Source organism: Caretta caretta, chromosome 10 (genome assembly GCF_965140235.1).
Source record: "Caretta caretta isolate rCarCar2 chromosome 10, rCarCar1.hap1, whole genome shotgun sequence".
Taxonomy (NCBI): Eukaryota; Metazoa; Chordata; order Testudines; family Cheloniidae; genus Caretta; species Caretta caretta.
In genome coordinates, this window is record NC_134215.1 from 15,147,450 (window position 1) to 15,162,518 (window position 15,069).

Sequence of the window (15,069 nt, forward strand, 5' to 3'; positions counted from 1 at the left end):
AGCTTTAACATTTTTGCCACAAGCAACAGACATTGCAAGAAGAACAAAAGACTGGTGTTACTATTAACAGTATTTTAAATTTTCTGAGTGCTATTCAAGGAAGTCATTCTAATCCTTAGGAACTAAAAATCATTACTGTAATTAACTGAACTGAGGAATATTGTCACTGGAATAAGCAGTCAGCCAACTTTTGCTCTCCAACATATGCAATCACACTGACTTCAATAAGGTTATAAGTATGTTAACAGAGAGCAGTATTTTCCTTTCTTGTTAATAATTTCTTTTTAATCCAGAGTGAGAATGTAACATTGTTGGATATAACATATAGTTCCTCATTTTCAGATCATTTGTATATTTTCTCTCTTTTAATTCTGGCAATAAAGCCACACATGAATTAAAGACTTTCGAGATCATTACTGCCTATAGAAGCTCCCGGCTTGCTTCATATTTTCATGTTCTCTCTCTCATTGGAATGTATGTCATTTATTGCTTGTGACTAGGGTTGCCAACCCTCCCGGTTTAGCTGGGAGTCTCCTAGAATTGGGCTCCATCTCCAGGAGGCTACTGAAGCCAAAACAGGAGATTTTAAGCTACTAAAAATCCAGTGGTGCAACTGAGGTAAGGCAGGCTCCCTACCTGCCCTCGCTCCATGCCGCTCTCAAAAGCGGCCAGCAGGTCCCTGCAGCCCTTGGAGGGGGTGGGAGGGGAGGAGGTGGCGGACAGAGGGTTTCCGCACGCTGCCTCCGCCCCGAGCATGGACTTTGAAGCTCCCATTGGCCAGGAACTGCAGCCAATGGGAGCTGAGGGGTCGGTGCCTGCAGGCAAAAGCAGCACATGGAGCCTCCCCAACCTCCACCCAGAGGCCACAGGGACGTACCGGCCACTTTCAAGAGCAGCACAGAGCCAGGGCAGGTAGGGAGCCTGCCTTAGCCCCACTGCACCACTGACCGGGAGCCGTCTGAGGTAAGTGCTGCCCGGCTGGAGCCAGCACACCAAACCCCCTCCCATGCCTCAACCCCTTGAGCCATCCCTGAGCCCCCTCCTGCACCCAAACTCCCTTCCAGAGCCTGCTCCCCACAACCCCTCCTGCACCCCAACCCCCTGCCCCAGGCTCAGCCCGGAGCCCCCTCCCACATTCTGAACTCCTTGGCCCCAACCCAGAGCCCACATCCCCTCCCGCACCCCAAACCTCTTCTCCAGTCCGGTGAAACTGAATGAGGGTTGGAGAGAGCTAGCAATGCAGGGAGGAGGGGGGGGAGCAGGGCCTTGGAGAAGGGGTGGGGAAGGGACGGAACCCTGAGGAAGGGGCATGGCAAGGGTCTTTGCTTTTGTGTGATTAGACAATCGGCAACCCTACTTGTGACAATTATCTGATTCACAGCTTTGAAAACTAAACCCTGTTCATCCAGAGAGCAGGTACAGCAATGGAAATACGAGCTCCCATGTGCTGTCCCCACCATTATCTCCCAAACTATGATCTGGAAAGAACAACTTCCAAGGGCTTCAGTCTGCTGAGATTATCTACAAAAGCACCTGCTGCTATTTAAGGAGAGTGTCTGTCTACCACAAGCTAAATTTTCATGCTTTAACTTACTTAAGGCTGCAATTCGAAGAGGTACTAGTGATGGAAGACTTTTGTAACAGGGTAATTTCATTAAGGCAGCATCTTCAGCCTCACACAAATTCAACAGCTGAAAGTTTAAAAAAAAGAAAAAAAGGAAGAGAGGTTAGCCCAGTGATTATTGTGAAATAATCTTTCCAGTCACATTTTCAGCATGGCAATAATTCTCTCTACACAGCTCTGCTCTCGCCATTAGCTACTTTAAGTTATTTTCAGACAAACAATTAGTTTCATACAAGAGGGTGAAAATACAAGATGTACACAATTCCATACTTGAAAGTGTCAGCCTGCACAATTTCTAAGAACCCTGGATAGGTTCAGTGCTTTAAATTTACTAGTTTACTGGACTGGGATTCAGAAGACTTGGGCTTTATTTCTGGCTCTCTTGTTGAGGTGATCGTGAGCAAGCTGCTTCGCCACTTTGTGCCTCAGTTTTCTTATCTGTAAAGTGATAAATGATACTAACAACCTTTGTAAATGCTTTGAGCTCTACTGATGAAAAGCACTATATAACAGCTAGGTATTATTATGATGACTCCTCTACCTGGTTTATATGACCTGCTCTCTGCATCATTTTTTTCAACTAGGAACAAGAACTAGGTCATTACCTAGCTCTTTCCCAGGAGACAACCTTTATCAATAGATCATGTTCCATTCCCTAGACTGAGTCTCATGCTCAAAGCCAGGAGGATGTAGAGATACACCTCTACCCCGATATAACGCGACCCGATATAACGTGGGTTCACGTACAACGTGGTAAAGCTCTGACATGCTGCTCTGAGCAGCGTGTTAAGGGTGCCGGGCCGGGAACGAGGGGTTGGATAAGGGGCAGAGAGTCTCGGGGGCGGTCAGGGGCTCCCTCCCCCACTCCCCAGGGTCTGGGAGGCAGTAGCTGGGGGGGGCACTTTTGGGGGCCCCGCAGTCCCAGAGGATTAGCGGGGGGCTGGGAGCAGCCCACTCCGCTTCCCTCGCCCCGGCCCCAGCCGTGTCACTCGGGGGAGGGGATCTCCCCTGCACTCACCAGCAGAAGCGGAGCAGCCCGGCCCCAGCCCGCTCCATTCCACCAGCTCCCAGCCGCGGCGCTCCACTTGCCACCACAGATGAGTGCGGGACCTTTCCCCAGGCCCCCCGAGCGACACGGATGGGGCCGGGGCAAGGAAAGCGGAGCGGGCTGGGGCCGCATCGCTCCGCTTCCCGCCGCCAGTGAGCGTGGAGGGCGTCCCTTCCCCAACCTCCCCACATTCACCGGCGGCAGGAAGTGGAGCACCGCAGCTCAGAGGTGGCGGAATGGAGCAGGCTGGGGCCGCGTCGCACCACTTCCTGCCGCTGCCGGTGAGTGCCTGTCAAGGGGCAGGGTGTGTGGATAGGGGCTGGAGCAGTCAGGGGACAGGGAGCAGGGGGGTTGGGTAGCGGGTGGGGTTCTGGGGGTGATTAGGGATGGGGGTCTCTGGAGGGGGTGGTCAGGGAACAAGGAACCGGGGGGGAGGCCAAAGCAAGTTCAATATAACGCGGTCTCACCTATAACGCGGTGAGATTTTTTTTTGTCTCCTGAGGACTGTGTTATATCAGGGTAGAGGTGTACTGCTGAGTTTGTCTATAGGCCCTGGTTATAGAGGTAGATAATCACAATGACCTGAAACAACCTCTAAAGCAAGGTAGGTTAATGGTCTCCAAAAAGTCCTTCAAGCCAAAGGAAAAAAAAAAAAAATCCACTGTGGAGATGCAAGTGAGTTTTTGCAGACTGAGGAAAGAGGTTAAACTCAGAAAGCAGAAAATATTTTTGGTGGCTGAGGGTTTTGTCCTTGAGCGAAGCAGGGTCTAAGGAGGTGAGAGGATAGTACTTAATACCTAGAGGAGGAAAAGGGTGCCACTTACTATACTTGGCTTTTTAGCCTCCTCTCTTCCACTGCAGAGAGGCCCTGAATTCTCTTCCCTATCGTAAAGAGGAAATATGGGCCACATCTGTCTAGACACACAATAGAGAGGCAGGCTGGTGGTGCAAGTTTGGTGTCGGGGACCTTTCACAAGCAAGAAGTGTATTGGGGCATTGCAGAGTAAGAAATGGATCACCAGGCAGCTAGACAATTATATTGAAACTAAGGTAAGTCCTGAGACATTGAGAAAGTCCCCAGTTTTCTGGACGGTCTCATAGTTCCGCAAGAACATTCAGTTATCTTTATTTTTAAACTTGCAAATTTATTTCAGTGGAACATCCTTTTAAAAAATATCCAGCTACACTCTAAGCAAATTAGCCGGATGTTTCTAAAGCAGAAAGCAGTACTGAAGGCTGATCTACACACAAATGTATAACCAATTCAGTTAAAGCAGTTACCAGTATAAACTAAACCAATAAACACTTTAAAATTAATATAACTGCATATATGCTAGGGGGTTGCACCAATTTTGTTAATCAGTGTGAACAGTGTGTGTAAACAAGGCCTGAGACAGTTAAACTGCTACCTCACTGACATTAAGAACACTCCACACTTCTCAAAGCTATTGTTTTAATTTGCAGATGCAGGCGGACAGCCTTCACCAGTTCACATTTCAAAGGTTATATTCTCATTGAGAACCAAAAAGTTTTTTTGTTTTTTTAATGAAATCTTAAATTCAGCAGAAAATACTGATACCCACAAATGGCAGGGTTAGCCTCAACATACAGCACGCACAGAGATGCTGAACGTTTATTTCCATTGTCCCTACTTATATGGTCAGTGCTTAGATCATTGCTATAGGATATAATATAAATGCCTTCTGTTTGAAATATCAGAATGTACAAAAAGGGAAGTACCTCTGTGTAGAAAACCTTGTGTTCCACAACATTTAGATCCATTGTAAACAGTCGGGGCTGCAGAGTTGTGCAAAATGTGTTCCCCTCCATGAGCCCAATCTGGGCATTTGCAGGCTGATGCCTAAGTAAGTGCTTTTTAGGAGGAACCATGTCTTGGAGAACCTGCAAAATAACAGTGTCTTGATTATAGGCATACATGATTATATAAATAGTCTATTAAGAGGATATCCATCTCATTATGGCTCTCTCACAATACCTGTTTAGAAATCACTGAGTTGAAAAAGATTTCCTTGAGCCAATGTCATTCATAATAATTTGCTTAACATGCCATTACATAGTCCTATTTTTAACTAATATTTTCTTGTTTTTTATGGAATGATTAGCTTTTTGTCATCATGACTATTTCTGACCAAATGAGTAACAGTAACTGTTACATGTTTCATATGAAAAGACAAAAGATCTACACAAAACTGTAAACATTAAAAACGCAACCCTAGACAAAAAACTGTCAAGATAGTAAAGGCTGTAAATGGATCACTATTTTCTTTTAAAACATTACTAGAACCCTGAAGATATTTAAAAAAAGATGTCTGAAAGTCACAGAAAACTCAAAGATTTAAGGATAAAACATGTTTTAGGTCACGCAAAATAGAATACTGTCAGATCCTAAAATGTTAAAGTATGGAAATACTCATTTACTGGTGGATTATTACATCAACCTCTTATTCTCACTTATCTACCCCCATCTACCTGTGAAATTCTGACAAATTGCCATTATTAAATGTCATACCAGTTACATGTCTGAATTACAATATGAACGTCTCTTGTTGTAAGAGGAGATCCTGTGCAGATCCTTTTGGCCTATCGAAAGCCCACTTTACAAGATTTTTGAGGGATCCTATGTCATTATCTGCTAAGTGGCAAAAAAGGTGATTTGTGCCTGCATGTAAACTTTGTAGAATTTAACACTGAGAGGGTGGATAGGGAAAGGTACAGCAAAGTCTGTTTGGAATATGTGGGGAGGGTAACATGAGATCCAGTCTTCAGCTTGTATCAGAAGGATGAGACAAGGTCTATGCTACAATTTCAGGAACTAAATTATCCAGAGTAAATATATTTCACTGATTCTGCCCTAACAGCCAGACACTATATATACACAAATGCAAGTAACAGTCCAACTCTGAAATGTGCTTAGACCAATAAAACCTAACAAAGCTGGGTTGGGCTTGTGTGATGGGCTATACAAACCACACTGGAGAACAAAGGGTTAAGGACCTGCTCTGGGCTCAACCAGTTCCACCCTTCCACACATGCACAGGCTGGAGGAGTTAAAAGAGAAGCAGAACAGCCTACTTGGGGGCAGACCAGCAGAGCAGGGAAGAAAACAGGAAAGGGCAATTGACAGCAAGAACTTCCAACAACCACTGCTTGAAGAACCCTCACTGAGGAAAGAGACTGCCTGATCCTGGTACACCCTAAGAGGGAGTCGTTCCCTGCTCTCTCTTACTAACTCAGTTTATTTGTGTTAATTCCCCTTGCTTTTTGTTTATGGACTACCCTGAAAGGGGAGAGAATTTGAAGTGACCCTGGCTGGCAGGCTAAGTCAGAGGAAGAAGCAAGTCACCAGAGAGTGGGGCAGCCAGCAGCAGCAAACCCCAGCAGAGAGCAAGCTGCCATGCTATGCCAAGCCCCAAGTAGGCGCAAGCAGTGAGCCTACACAGCCTGGTTGCCTCTTTGGTTACCACAGATCAGCATTAAAGGCTTTTAAAATGCACTAAAATATTCAGTTTAATCATGAAGTTTTAGAACTGTAAATTAGACCACAAAACACTGTGCAAACCAGCTATCACCTTCCTATGGGGAGTGACAACCCCTTAAAAACTCACCTCCTTGCATAAGATATGTCAGAAGATAAGCTGGGAAAAAAAACAGCCTGAAAAGTAGGCTTCAGTGAAAGTTAGCTTCAATGACTCATTGCACCACTGGAACATTAGTAGGTGGAAAGCTATTACCCTGGACTGTTACTGTGAAAGCCTTATGAAAAACATCCAGAATTAATAGTACTTTAGAGCTTGTTTTAATAGTATGAAAACCCTTCCAAAAAACATTTTGCAAAACAAAAACCTTAAGTTATTTTAACATACTTTGGTGTCTCAATGAATCCCCTTAGTGATAACCTCACCTCTTTATGTGGCTCCATAATCACAGTAACGCTTTTCCCAGTGACCTGTGCAAGCACTTGCAATGAATGCATGGCTTGCTTTCTTACAGTGGAGTTTGGAGAGGTTACTTCTCGAACCAGGTCATGTGTCACATGATGGAAAGACTTTTCCTGTGCTGCTAGGATTTCTTCTGTTTTTTCTTCATCTTTTAAAGGAGTGGCACATCTAATCAAAAGCTGTTCTAGTGTGGTCTTTGCCATAGCAACAGCTCCATTGGAAACCTAAGAAGTCATGGATTTGTTAGTGCTGCTGTTATGCAGATTAGAGACCTTTACAAACACTATGTTCAGTTATGAATGGCTGTTCTGCTAGAAATTTAAAAAGTTAACACACCTTTTTAACCTTTTCCACCTTTCATCCAAAGATAGCAAAGTAGAGTGCTATGCAATTTCATAAATGAAATCCTAAAGCAAGAACACCCTGATAGCTTGGCTAGTGAACAATTTAGGTTTCAAAAAAGGTCAAGAACTCTATTCTCTAAGCATCTACTACTAAACAAGAACTACATTAAAACTGATCGGTAGCAAGATACACATTTTACCAGAAGTAGAAAAGTAATGTTTGTCCACAGCATATTTAATTTATTTTGTTGATTAAAAGTCTATAGGTCAAATTTAACTCAGAGGTAAGGAGGTGCAATTCCAACAACTTCAGTGGAGTTGTATCCAATAAAACCAGAGCTAAATTTGACCCAATGTGCTTGAGATCTTCACTAGGTTCAAATAAAAAGACGAACACATTCTCAACAACTGTTACAGGTATACTAAACTGTGAAGTAATAAAACTCAGATTAGCAAGAGTTTAGTTTGTATAAATTTAACATATGAAGTTCCACAATTTCCCAAACACTCATTGAAATCATCCATACATTAAATACCTCTCCAGTTAGGTCCATCATGACAAATAGCAGTGCCTTGAGGAAAGTCTGCTGGTTCTGGAGGACCCAAATGAGAGGCAATCGTTCCATGAGGAATTTAATTGACACCACACCTCCTAGTTTAGCATACCAAGCTTGTTCGTAACAGCAAGCACATAAACGCTCCACAATGTATGAAAACAAAGGAAGCTGACAAGCCTAAAAATAATAATAATAAAAAAAGAGACCTGTCAATGATTTATTATTTAATTCAATCAACACATCCTATTCCCAGTTTTAAAGAGTTCAAGAGCACTATTAAACGGGCTAAAACTAAACAATTAAAGATTATATTACCCTTTCCTTTGAACCCAGAATAATGCTTGCAACATCGAATATCACAGCCAGAGCCACTTCCCCTATCTTGCAGAGCTCCTTCTCCTCATATGCCATACAGATGGCTATGGCATCAATAAGTACCAAAGGATCCATTCCTTTTGATCCGTTTTCTTCACTGTGAAACATGGCTGTGCTGGGCTGGCTTCCAACCTGATAGCACTGCAGCAAAAAAGGGCCTACAATTTATGGGGGGGAAGGGTGGTAGAGAAGGAGAGAAATGGATCCGTCAGCATTAACAGTCTTTAAATTAGATCTTCCTATCTTCTCTGATCAGTGCATCGCAAAACTAGTGAAAATTCTGGCTATTTGCATGTAAATGGATTGTCATAGTTTTTTTTAGTTTTTAAAAGAAAAAAATTGAAATGTTCTCTTGCCTTTAATTAAGTGACTATGTACTTCACTATGAAAGTAAACTAAAACTAAGAATATTAAAATAAAATTACATTTAAGTATCTTGAAGAGATATATGCTTACAGAATTTTTTTTTCCAATCACTTGAACTATATAAAAAAGCACAAACCAAGATTATTAAGTTACATTTTATAAGTGAAAAATTACTCTTCGTTATTTACACAATTCCTTTTCTGGTCCTTCAAAAATTAAAAGAAAACAAAAGAAAATGTTCCCAAATCCCAACATGGGGGGAGGGAGGAGGTGGAAAGCCTAGAACAAAAATTTTGCATTTAAGGTTATAAATGCATTCTACATCCATTGATATCAGAGATATATATAGCTCATAGTTTTCAAAAGTGGTCTGTTTAGTTATAACTTGTGCACATTTCACAGTGTTTGATTTTAAAAATATAATTAAGGTACAACTTTGTAAGTATGGCTTACAAAACTATTTTTTAAAAACTGAAACAGTTAAGTAACAGAAGAGAAAGAGTAAGCATATTCAAATAGGTGTTGTAACAATAATATAATTAAGAAACCAAACTAAGAACTTAATGTACCAAACTTCAATTTTATGCCTTTTTTATGCAATAATTTATTGCAAAAGACTAAAAACCTTCTTGTCCTATCCCCTGGCAGTTCATGCAATTTCTATTCTGTATTTACTCACCACATTGCTGAGCTACTGCCACCATTGTGTAATGGCGAATCAGGCTGGCTACAAAAGGCAGAGCACTGGGTCGCAGATCTTTGATGACTGCTGACATGAATGCACCTGTCAATGCCTGTTCAAATGTTTTACGGGCAGGAGTATCCTGTGCTTTGTACCGATGTGAAATAATTACATTGGGTATGGATTTCTCAGTAAAGCTGAAAAGACAAAATTATATCTATATTATAACCCTAAACTACCATACCAACAGTTCAATCATGACCATCAAGGACTTAATTTACAGTTTGTTTCTGACTTATAACCCCCACTCCACCATTCTGATAAAGCTAGATCAGTTTATTTAATCCATTTTAAATTTTGGCAACCACTGGCAACATGATGGATGGCTCAATTTCATCATGAACATTTAAAGCCAGTGGTTGAGAAGAGGCCACACGCATTCCAAATAATATGTATACAGGCATCATACTGGAATTCAATTACAGAATGGCATTTCTGATATTTTCACACTTTTATTTTATTAAGTAAGATGACATTTGATTTTGATCTTTAAGGTCTGAAATGTTATTTATCTATTAATTCACTGCCCAATAAAACCTATTTGCTTCGAAGTCCAAATAGACTTTTTAAAAGTTATATTTTAGATTTGACATGAATGTATTACATCATTATAAAAATAAAAAATCGTGGTTTTTAGCTACTTATTATTTGCTGAGGGAATCAATGTAACATATACAATATGCACACAGATGGCAAAAGTAACTTTAATGCAACGATTTTATTATCCATGATTAGTGAAAGTAGTTTAAGTTTAAAACCTAGAAAAGCAACTGCTTAATTTAACAAATCCTAGCTCAGGCAAATACCTAGTATTTTCCAAGATCAACTTTAAAAAGGTTTTATATTTCCATGGAACACACTGATTGAATGTCTAACTACACTGCTTTTTCCACTCAGGCTTGTGTCCAGGACAAAAACAGTTTTATTTTTAAATTGCATAGAAAAATATTAAATAAGAGTTAAGCAGCCCCCTAATAGGAAACCTTCCATTAGGACTCCTAAGGGAAGAGAAAAGAAAGCAAACATCAGGGTTTTGTTTGGCAACTATGGAGAAGAAAGAAGAAGGGCAAATCTGACACAGCTGGGAGGAAACTTTTCCCAGGAGGTGCAGAAAGTGGGCACACATAATGGGGAAGGGATTGTCTTAGCATACAGATTACTAGGTAGGAGATTGTTTGAGGACTCTGGCCCCATTCCTAGCTATCATCTGATTCACCTTCCATCATCTACCCCTTTGGTATGTCTACATTTGCAGCTGCACGTGGAATACAGAAACAGCACCAGGCCAGGATGGATATAAACAGCAGTGTAGATGCTGAGGCAGAACTTAGACACAAAGAGTAAAGCAGAGTGACCTTCACACCTGAACCTCAGAGCAGTTGTTCTCAAACTCGGGCCGCTGCTTGTTCAGGGAAAGCCCCTGGCAGGCCGGGCCAGTTTGTTTACCTGCCGCGTCTGCAGGTTCGGCCAATCGCAGCTCCCACTGGCCGCGGTTCACCACTCCAGGCCAATGGGGGCTGCGGGAAGCGGCACGGGCCGAGGGATGTGCTAGCCACCCTTCCTGCAGCCCCCATTGGCCTGGAGCGGCAAACCACAGCCAGTGGGAGCTGCGATCGGCCGAATCTGCGGACGCGGCAGGTAAACAAACCGGCCCAGCCCGCCAGGGGCTTTCCCTGAACAGGCGGCAGCCCTAGTTTGAGAACCACTGCCTTAGAGTACATACCCTACACGGCTTGGGCATGTAGAGAGCTATAACTCCCATGCCTACTCTGCTATTTTTAGCAGTGTAGTGTCCTGCTGCCTCCCTCCTCCTAGAGCCTTTCACCGAGGTGAGCGAAGGCTTTGCTAGAGGGCAGCTGCTGGAGCTTTTTACTTCACTGAGAAAAGGCTCCTGCATCTCCCCACCAGCACAGCCTTTCCTCGTCATAGTGAAAGTCTCTGGGAGAAGGAAGGCAGCAGGGAAAGGCTTTGGCAGCTCCCCGCTGCCGGAGCCTTCCCGCCAACTTCCTCCCATGCCTGCCAGACTTTCACTGCCACATGTATCTACACACCACAGTGAGAGTGGACGCAGCCTGCCCCTCATTGTGGTGTGTAGTTACAGGTACCCTACATACTATTACAGGTGTAGACAGATCTATGTCAACCTCTAGTATCCTCCTCTACCTTAAACATGAACTCAGATTCAGCCATCTCTGTTCTGGGTTCCAAGTACATGGCTATCTTGGACAGAAATTGGATGTGGGAGGAGAAGAGTGGGGAGGAGAGGGAAGGGAGAAGGGTATGAGCATGCAAGCTGCCACATGGAGGCAGAGATTAGGCAAGGTGCAAGAAGAGAGGTTTCTGGACTGCCAGGAAGACCTGTTATATTGAAACCAGAACAAAAATCTGTTTCCATATTAAAGAATTTACATAGCACCAAAAATTTACCCAGCTTTCTGAAAAGAATAACTCTTCTGTGTGGCAAAGTGTTGACAGTTTAAGATATTATTGTACGAAAATCACTTTAAAATGCTTAATCACTAAGAAAGGATATTAGAAGGAACAGATAAATTCTCTATAGTGCTTTGACCATTATCTAGAATTCTGAATCTCAAAATTCTGGAATATTCCAACCAACAATTCACCGATAGGACACATGTATTGTCTTAAATCATCTCCTAACTTACTAAACTGATCCTCCAGTCTCCCCCCCACCCCGCCTTTTTTTTTTTTTTTTTTTTTTTGGCTTTGGGTAAGGAAGAAGTGTCAAAAAACTAACATCCATCATCTATGGTAAATAAAGCAAAATTCTAGAACTGTCCCTCAAGAGAAGGTAGGCCCCTGGCTTTGGACATTTAAAACAATAACAGGATTAAGTATCAGAAAGCAAACTGCAGGTAACAATCCCACAGTGGACATGTATTGTATAGACTCAATTAATTTTTGCCTCAAAATTACACTATTCTACAGTTCACATTTTACATAAATATAAATGCTTTAAAGGATCATCATACTTGGGATGTGCAAGGAGCTGGTATAAAGCATGTTTATTATCATCCAGGCTCATCATGGCTACCAAGAAACACTTGATCACTTCCCAAGCCTGCCTCCGATAATATGGCTCTGTGTTAGCACTCTTCAAGCAGTCCAGAGCAGTCTCAATTGCCTGCAACGAAAAATAAGACATCATCAACTGAGCACTGGTTAATCATGTTGCCTTATAATAAATAAGCTTGTAAGGGTACCTGAGTCATTTAAATACTACTTCTGCTTCTTTTTAAACCTCTTCACATTACAAATGTCAAATTTTGCATAATGTACATAGGCTTGACTGAACTTGAAATTGTTATGTTTATCCTGGTTTCATGTGAATGGGAAGCTCTGAGTACATCGTGGTAGAGCTCTGCACGGATACAAACATGTAATCCACAACCACAACAATTACCTGCGATCCGCATTCCACCTACTATATAGAATCGGCATGTGCACCCGCACCAACAGCCTATCTTACTGTTAGATCCCTGTGCAAATGTAAAAATTTGGATCTGCACCTGATACGCAAAGATGGTAAAAAGATGGTTACCTAGGAAGGTGCTGGAATCTCCATCCTTAGAGGTTTTTAAGGCCCAGCTTCACAAAGCCCTGGGTGGGATGATTTAGTTGGCGTTGGTCCTACTTTGAGCAGGGGGTTGTACTAGATGACCTCCTGAGGTCTCTTTCAACCCTAATCTTCTGTGAGTCTATTAATACAACCACATCCACAGATGCGGATATGCACAGATTTGCAGGGCTCTACATCATGGCCAAACTCATGGAAGATTTATTCCTTCCTTCCCCAACTCCCCCATGTAAACACTTTGTCTCTTCCCTCCAGCCGTACTTACTGCACATAATTCCCACATATGCTGGATATACAGTGTGAGTGAGTGTGAATGTGCGTGAGAATTCCCTATAAGCTGCACGGCTGCGCAGCAGCCTATTCACTGCAGCGCAGGCACTCAGGGAACCCGCCCAGGGACCTGCCGCGGCCAAGGGAGGGGCACCCCTCTCCAGACTCCCAACCTGCCGCGGTCTGGGTGCCCCTCCCCTAGACCCAACTCAGCCTGCGGCCCACACCTGCCGGGAGGGGCTCAGCCCGAGCGACCCAGCCCCAGCCACATCAGCCTGGATCCCGCTGTGTCTGGGCATTGTGGCCTGGGTCAGCGTAGCCCGGCCCGACGCTGGCCAAGCCCCAGGCCCAGCCAGACTGGCCTGTACCCAGGCGCAAATGGGACAGATCTCCCCACCTGCTGGGGCTGGGGCAGCTATCCTGCAGCCCCAGAGATCCCGTGGCAGGGAGTGGTGCCTCTCCCCCCAGCCCAGGTGCTGCTGCGGGGAGTCCTCTCTCCCCACCATAGTCCCAGAGCACCCTCCTGCACCCCATCCCCTGCCCCACCCCAGAGTCCACACCCCCAGCCCCCACCCTCAGCCCCTCCATCCACGATCCCACACCAGAGCCTGCACCCCCAGCTGGAGCCCTCAGACCCCTGCACCCCAACCCTGGACCTGCTTGGGGGGGAGGGCACGCAGCCCAAGCAACCTGGACTCAGCTGCAGCCAGATCAGCCTGGATCCCGCCACAGCCGGGGCAGCCCAGCCCCAGGCGCAGCCTGGCCCAACCTTGGCCCAGCCCCAGGAGCAGCTGGGGCAGATCTCCCCACCGGCTGGGGCTGGGGGAGGGGCAGCTATCCTGCAGCCCCAGAGATCCCGCAGCAGGGAGAGGTGCCTCTCCCCCACAGCCCAGGTGCTGCTGCGGGGAGAGAGGGCTGGTGGGGGTCCTCTCTCCCCGCCGTAGCCCCAGAGCACCTTCCTGCACCCCAAACCCCTCATCCCTGGCCCCACCCCGGAGCCCCTCACACCTCTACACCCCAAACCTGAGCCCCTCATCCCCAGCCTCACCCCAGAGCCCACACCCCCAACTGGAGCCCTCAGACCCCTGCACCCAACCCTCTGTCCCCTCCCACACTCCGAACACCTAAGCCCCACCCCCACCACATGAATTTTGTTATGTACACTAATATGAAGGTGATGTGTCTCTCTTCATAGAGGATTTGTTCCTTTTTCCACCCAATACAAAAAGTTTTTACATCATACATTATAAAACCTGCATTAAGCAACTGCTAACAGATCCAAACACTATTTATTTAATGGCAATCTGTCTTCCGCCAAAAGAAGAACTGTACACAAGACATTTGAGGATACTTGAAGTTGTCTCTTAAGACCAGGCCTTATATATTTTATAGTTAAATCTTTACAAGTGCACATACATTACATTACATCCTCCCCTGAAATGGAAAAGCACACCCAAATATAAGACAGACATGCATCAAATGTGACCCATGTGGAAAATTCATTTGGGGGGCATGAAATAAGAAATTTCATTGCTTAACTGATTGTAAAATGAAACCTAATCATCCATGCTTAAACAGTTAATATGAGATTAGGTAGATAAAAATGACCTTTGGAGACCTTTTGCTACATACAAAGGGATATTTTGATTCTTTCTAAGGAAAATCATCTTTTCATCTACTGAATTTAACTAGCTGCTCTATCATCTTTTAAGCAATCTTATCAAGGTCTCAATCAAAAGAACAATGAGTTATCACAGACCACTGAAGTGGAACTTTTCTCATCAGGGCACTAAAAGGAAAGATGGATTTCTTATGTTTTCAGCTCATTCCAAAATTTTCTAAAATTCGGCATTAACTTTCAGCACCAGTTAAGCGTACTGTAAATGGTTTTGTTTCCTGGTCAACTCTAAGAAGTTGACCAGTGCTCCATGTAATTGAAGAAACAGCTGTGAAACATGAAAGCCTTTAGATACCACGCAAATTCAGCTTTCTAGAAGGCTAGACAGAAATCAGCATTAGTGAGGTTGGTACACATTCAAATCTCAAGCAGTTACATTAATATTAGTGTGGTTCTACTATTTAAAAAAACAGCAGGAAAAGAAACCAGAAGGTTCCAGTTCTCAGCTCCTGAGCCAACCATACAAAACTATGAGAATTGGGAGAGAAAAATAATAAGAAAAAAACCG

The 15,069-nt window shown here is 44.0% G+C and overlaps 1 protein-coding gene across 11 annotated transcripts in view; it reads right to left on the minus strand.

Annotated features, from left to right (window-relative positions):
- Positions 1-15,069, minus strand: part of TRRAP (transformation/transcription domain associated protein) — a 155,550-nt gene that overhangs the window by 107,690 nt on the left and 32,791 nt on the right. For all 11 annotated transcript variants that reach the window (XM_075132690.1, XM_075132691.1, XM_075132689.1 and 8 more), the window contains 7 exons: positions 12,009-12,160; positions 8,953-9,152; positions 7,848-8,065; positions 7,512-7,709; positions 6,595-6,855; positions 4,413-4,574; positions 1,595-1,691 (listed from right to left, as the gene is read on the minus strand). In XM_075132690.1, coding sequence (XP_074988791.1) covers positions 1,595-1,691; positions 4,413-4,574; positions 6,595-6,855; positions 7,512-7,709; positions 7,848-8,065; positions 8,953-9,152; positions 12,009-12,160 — 1,288 coding nt within the window. The remainder of the gene's footprint in view (positions 1-1,594; positions 1,692-4,412; positions 4,575-6,594; positions 6,856-7,511; positions 7,710-7,847; positions 8,066-8,952; positions 9,153-12,008; positions 12,161-15,069) is intronic.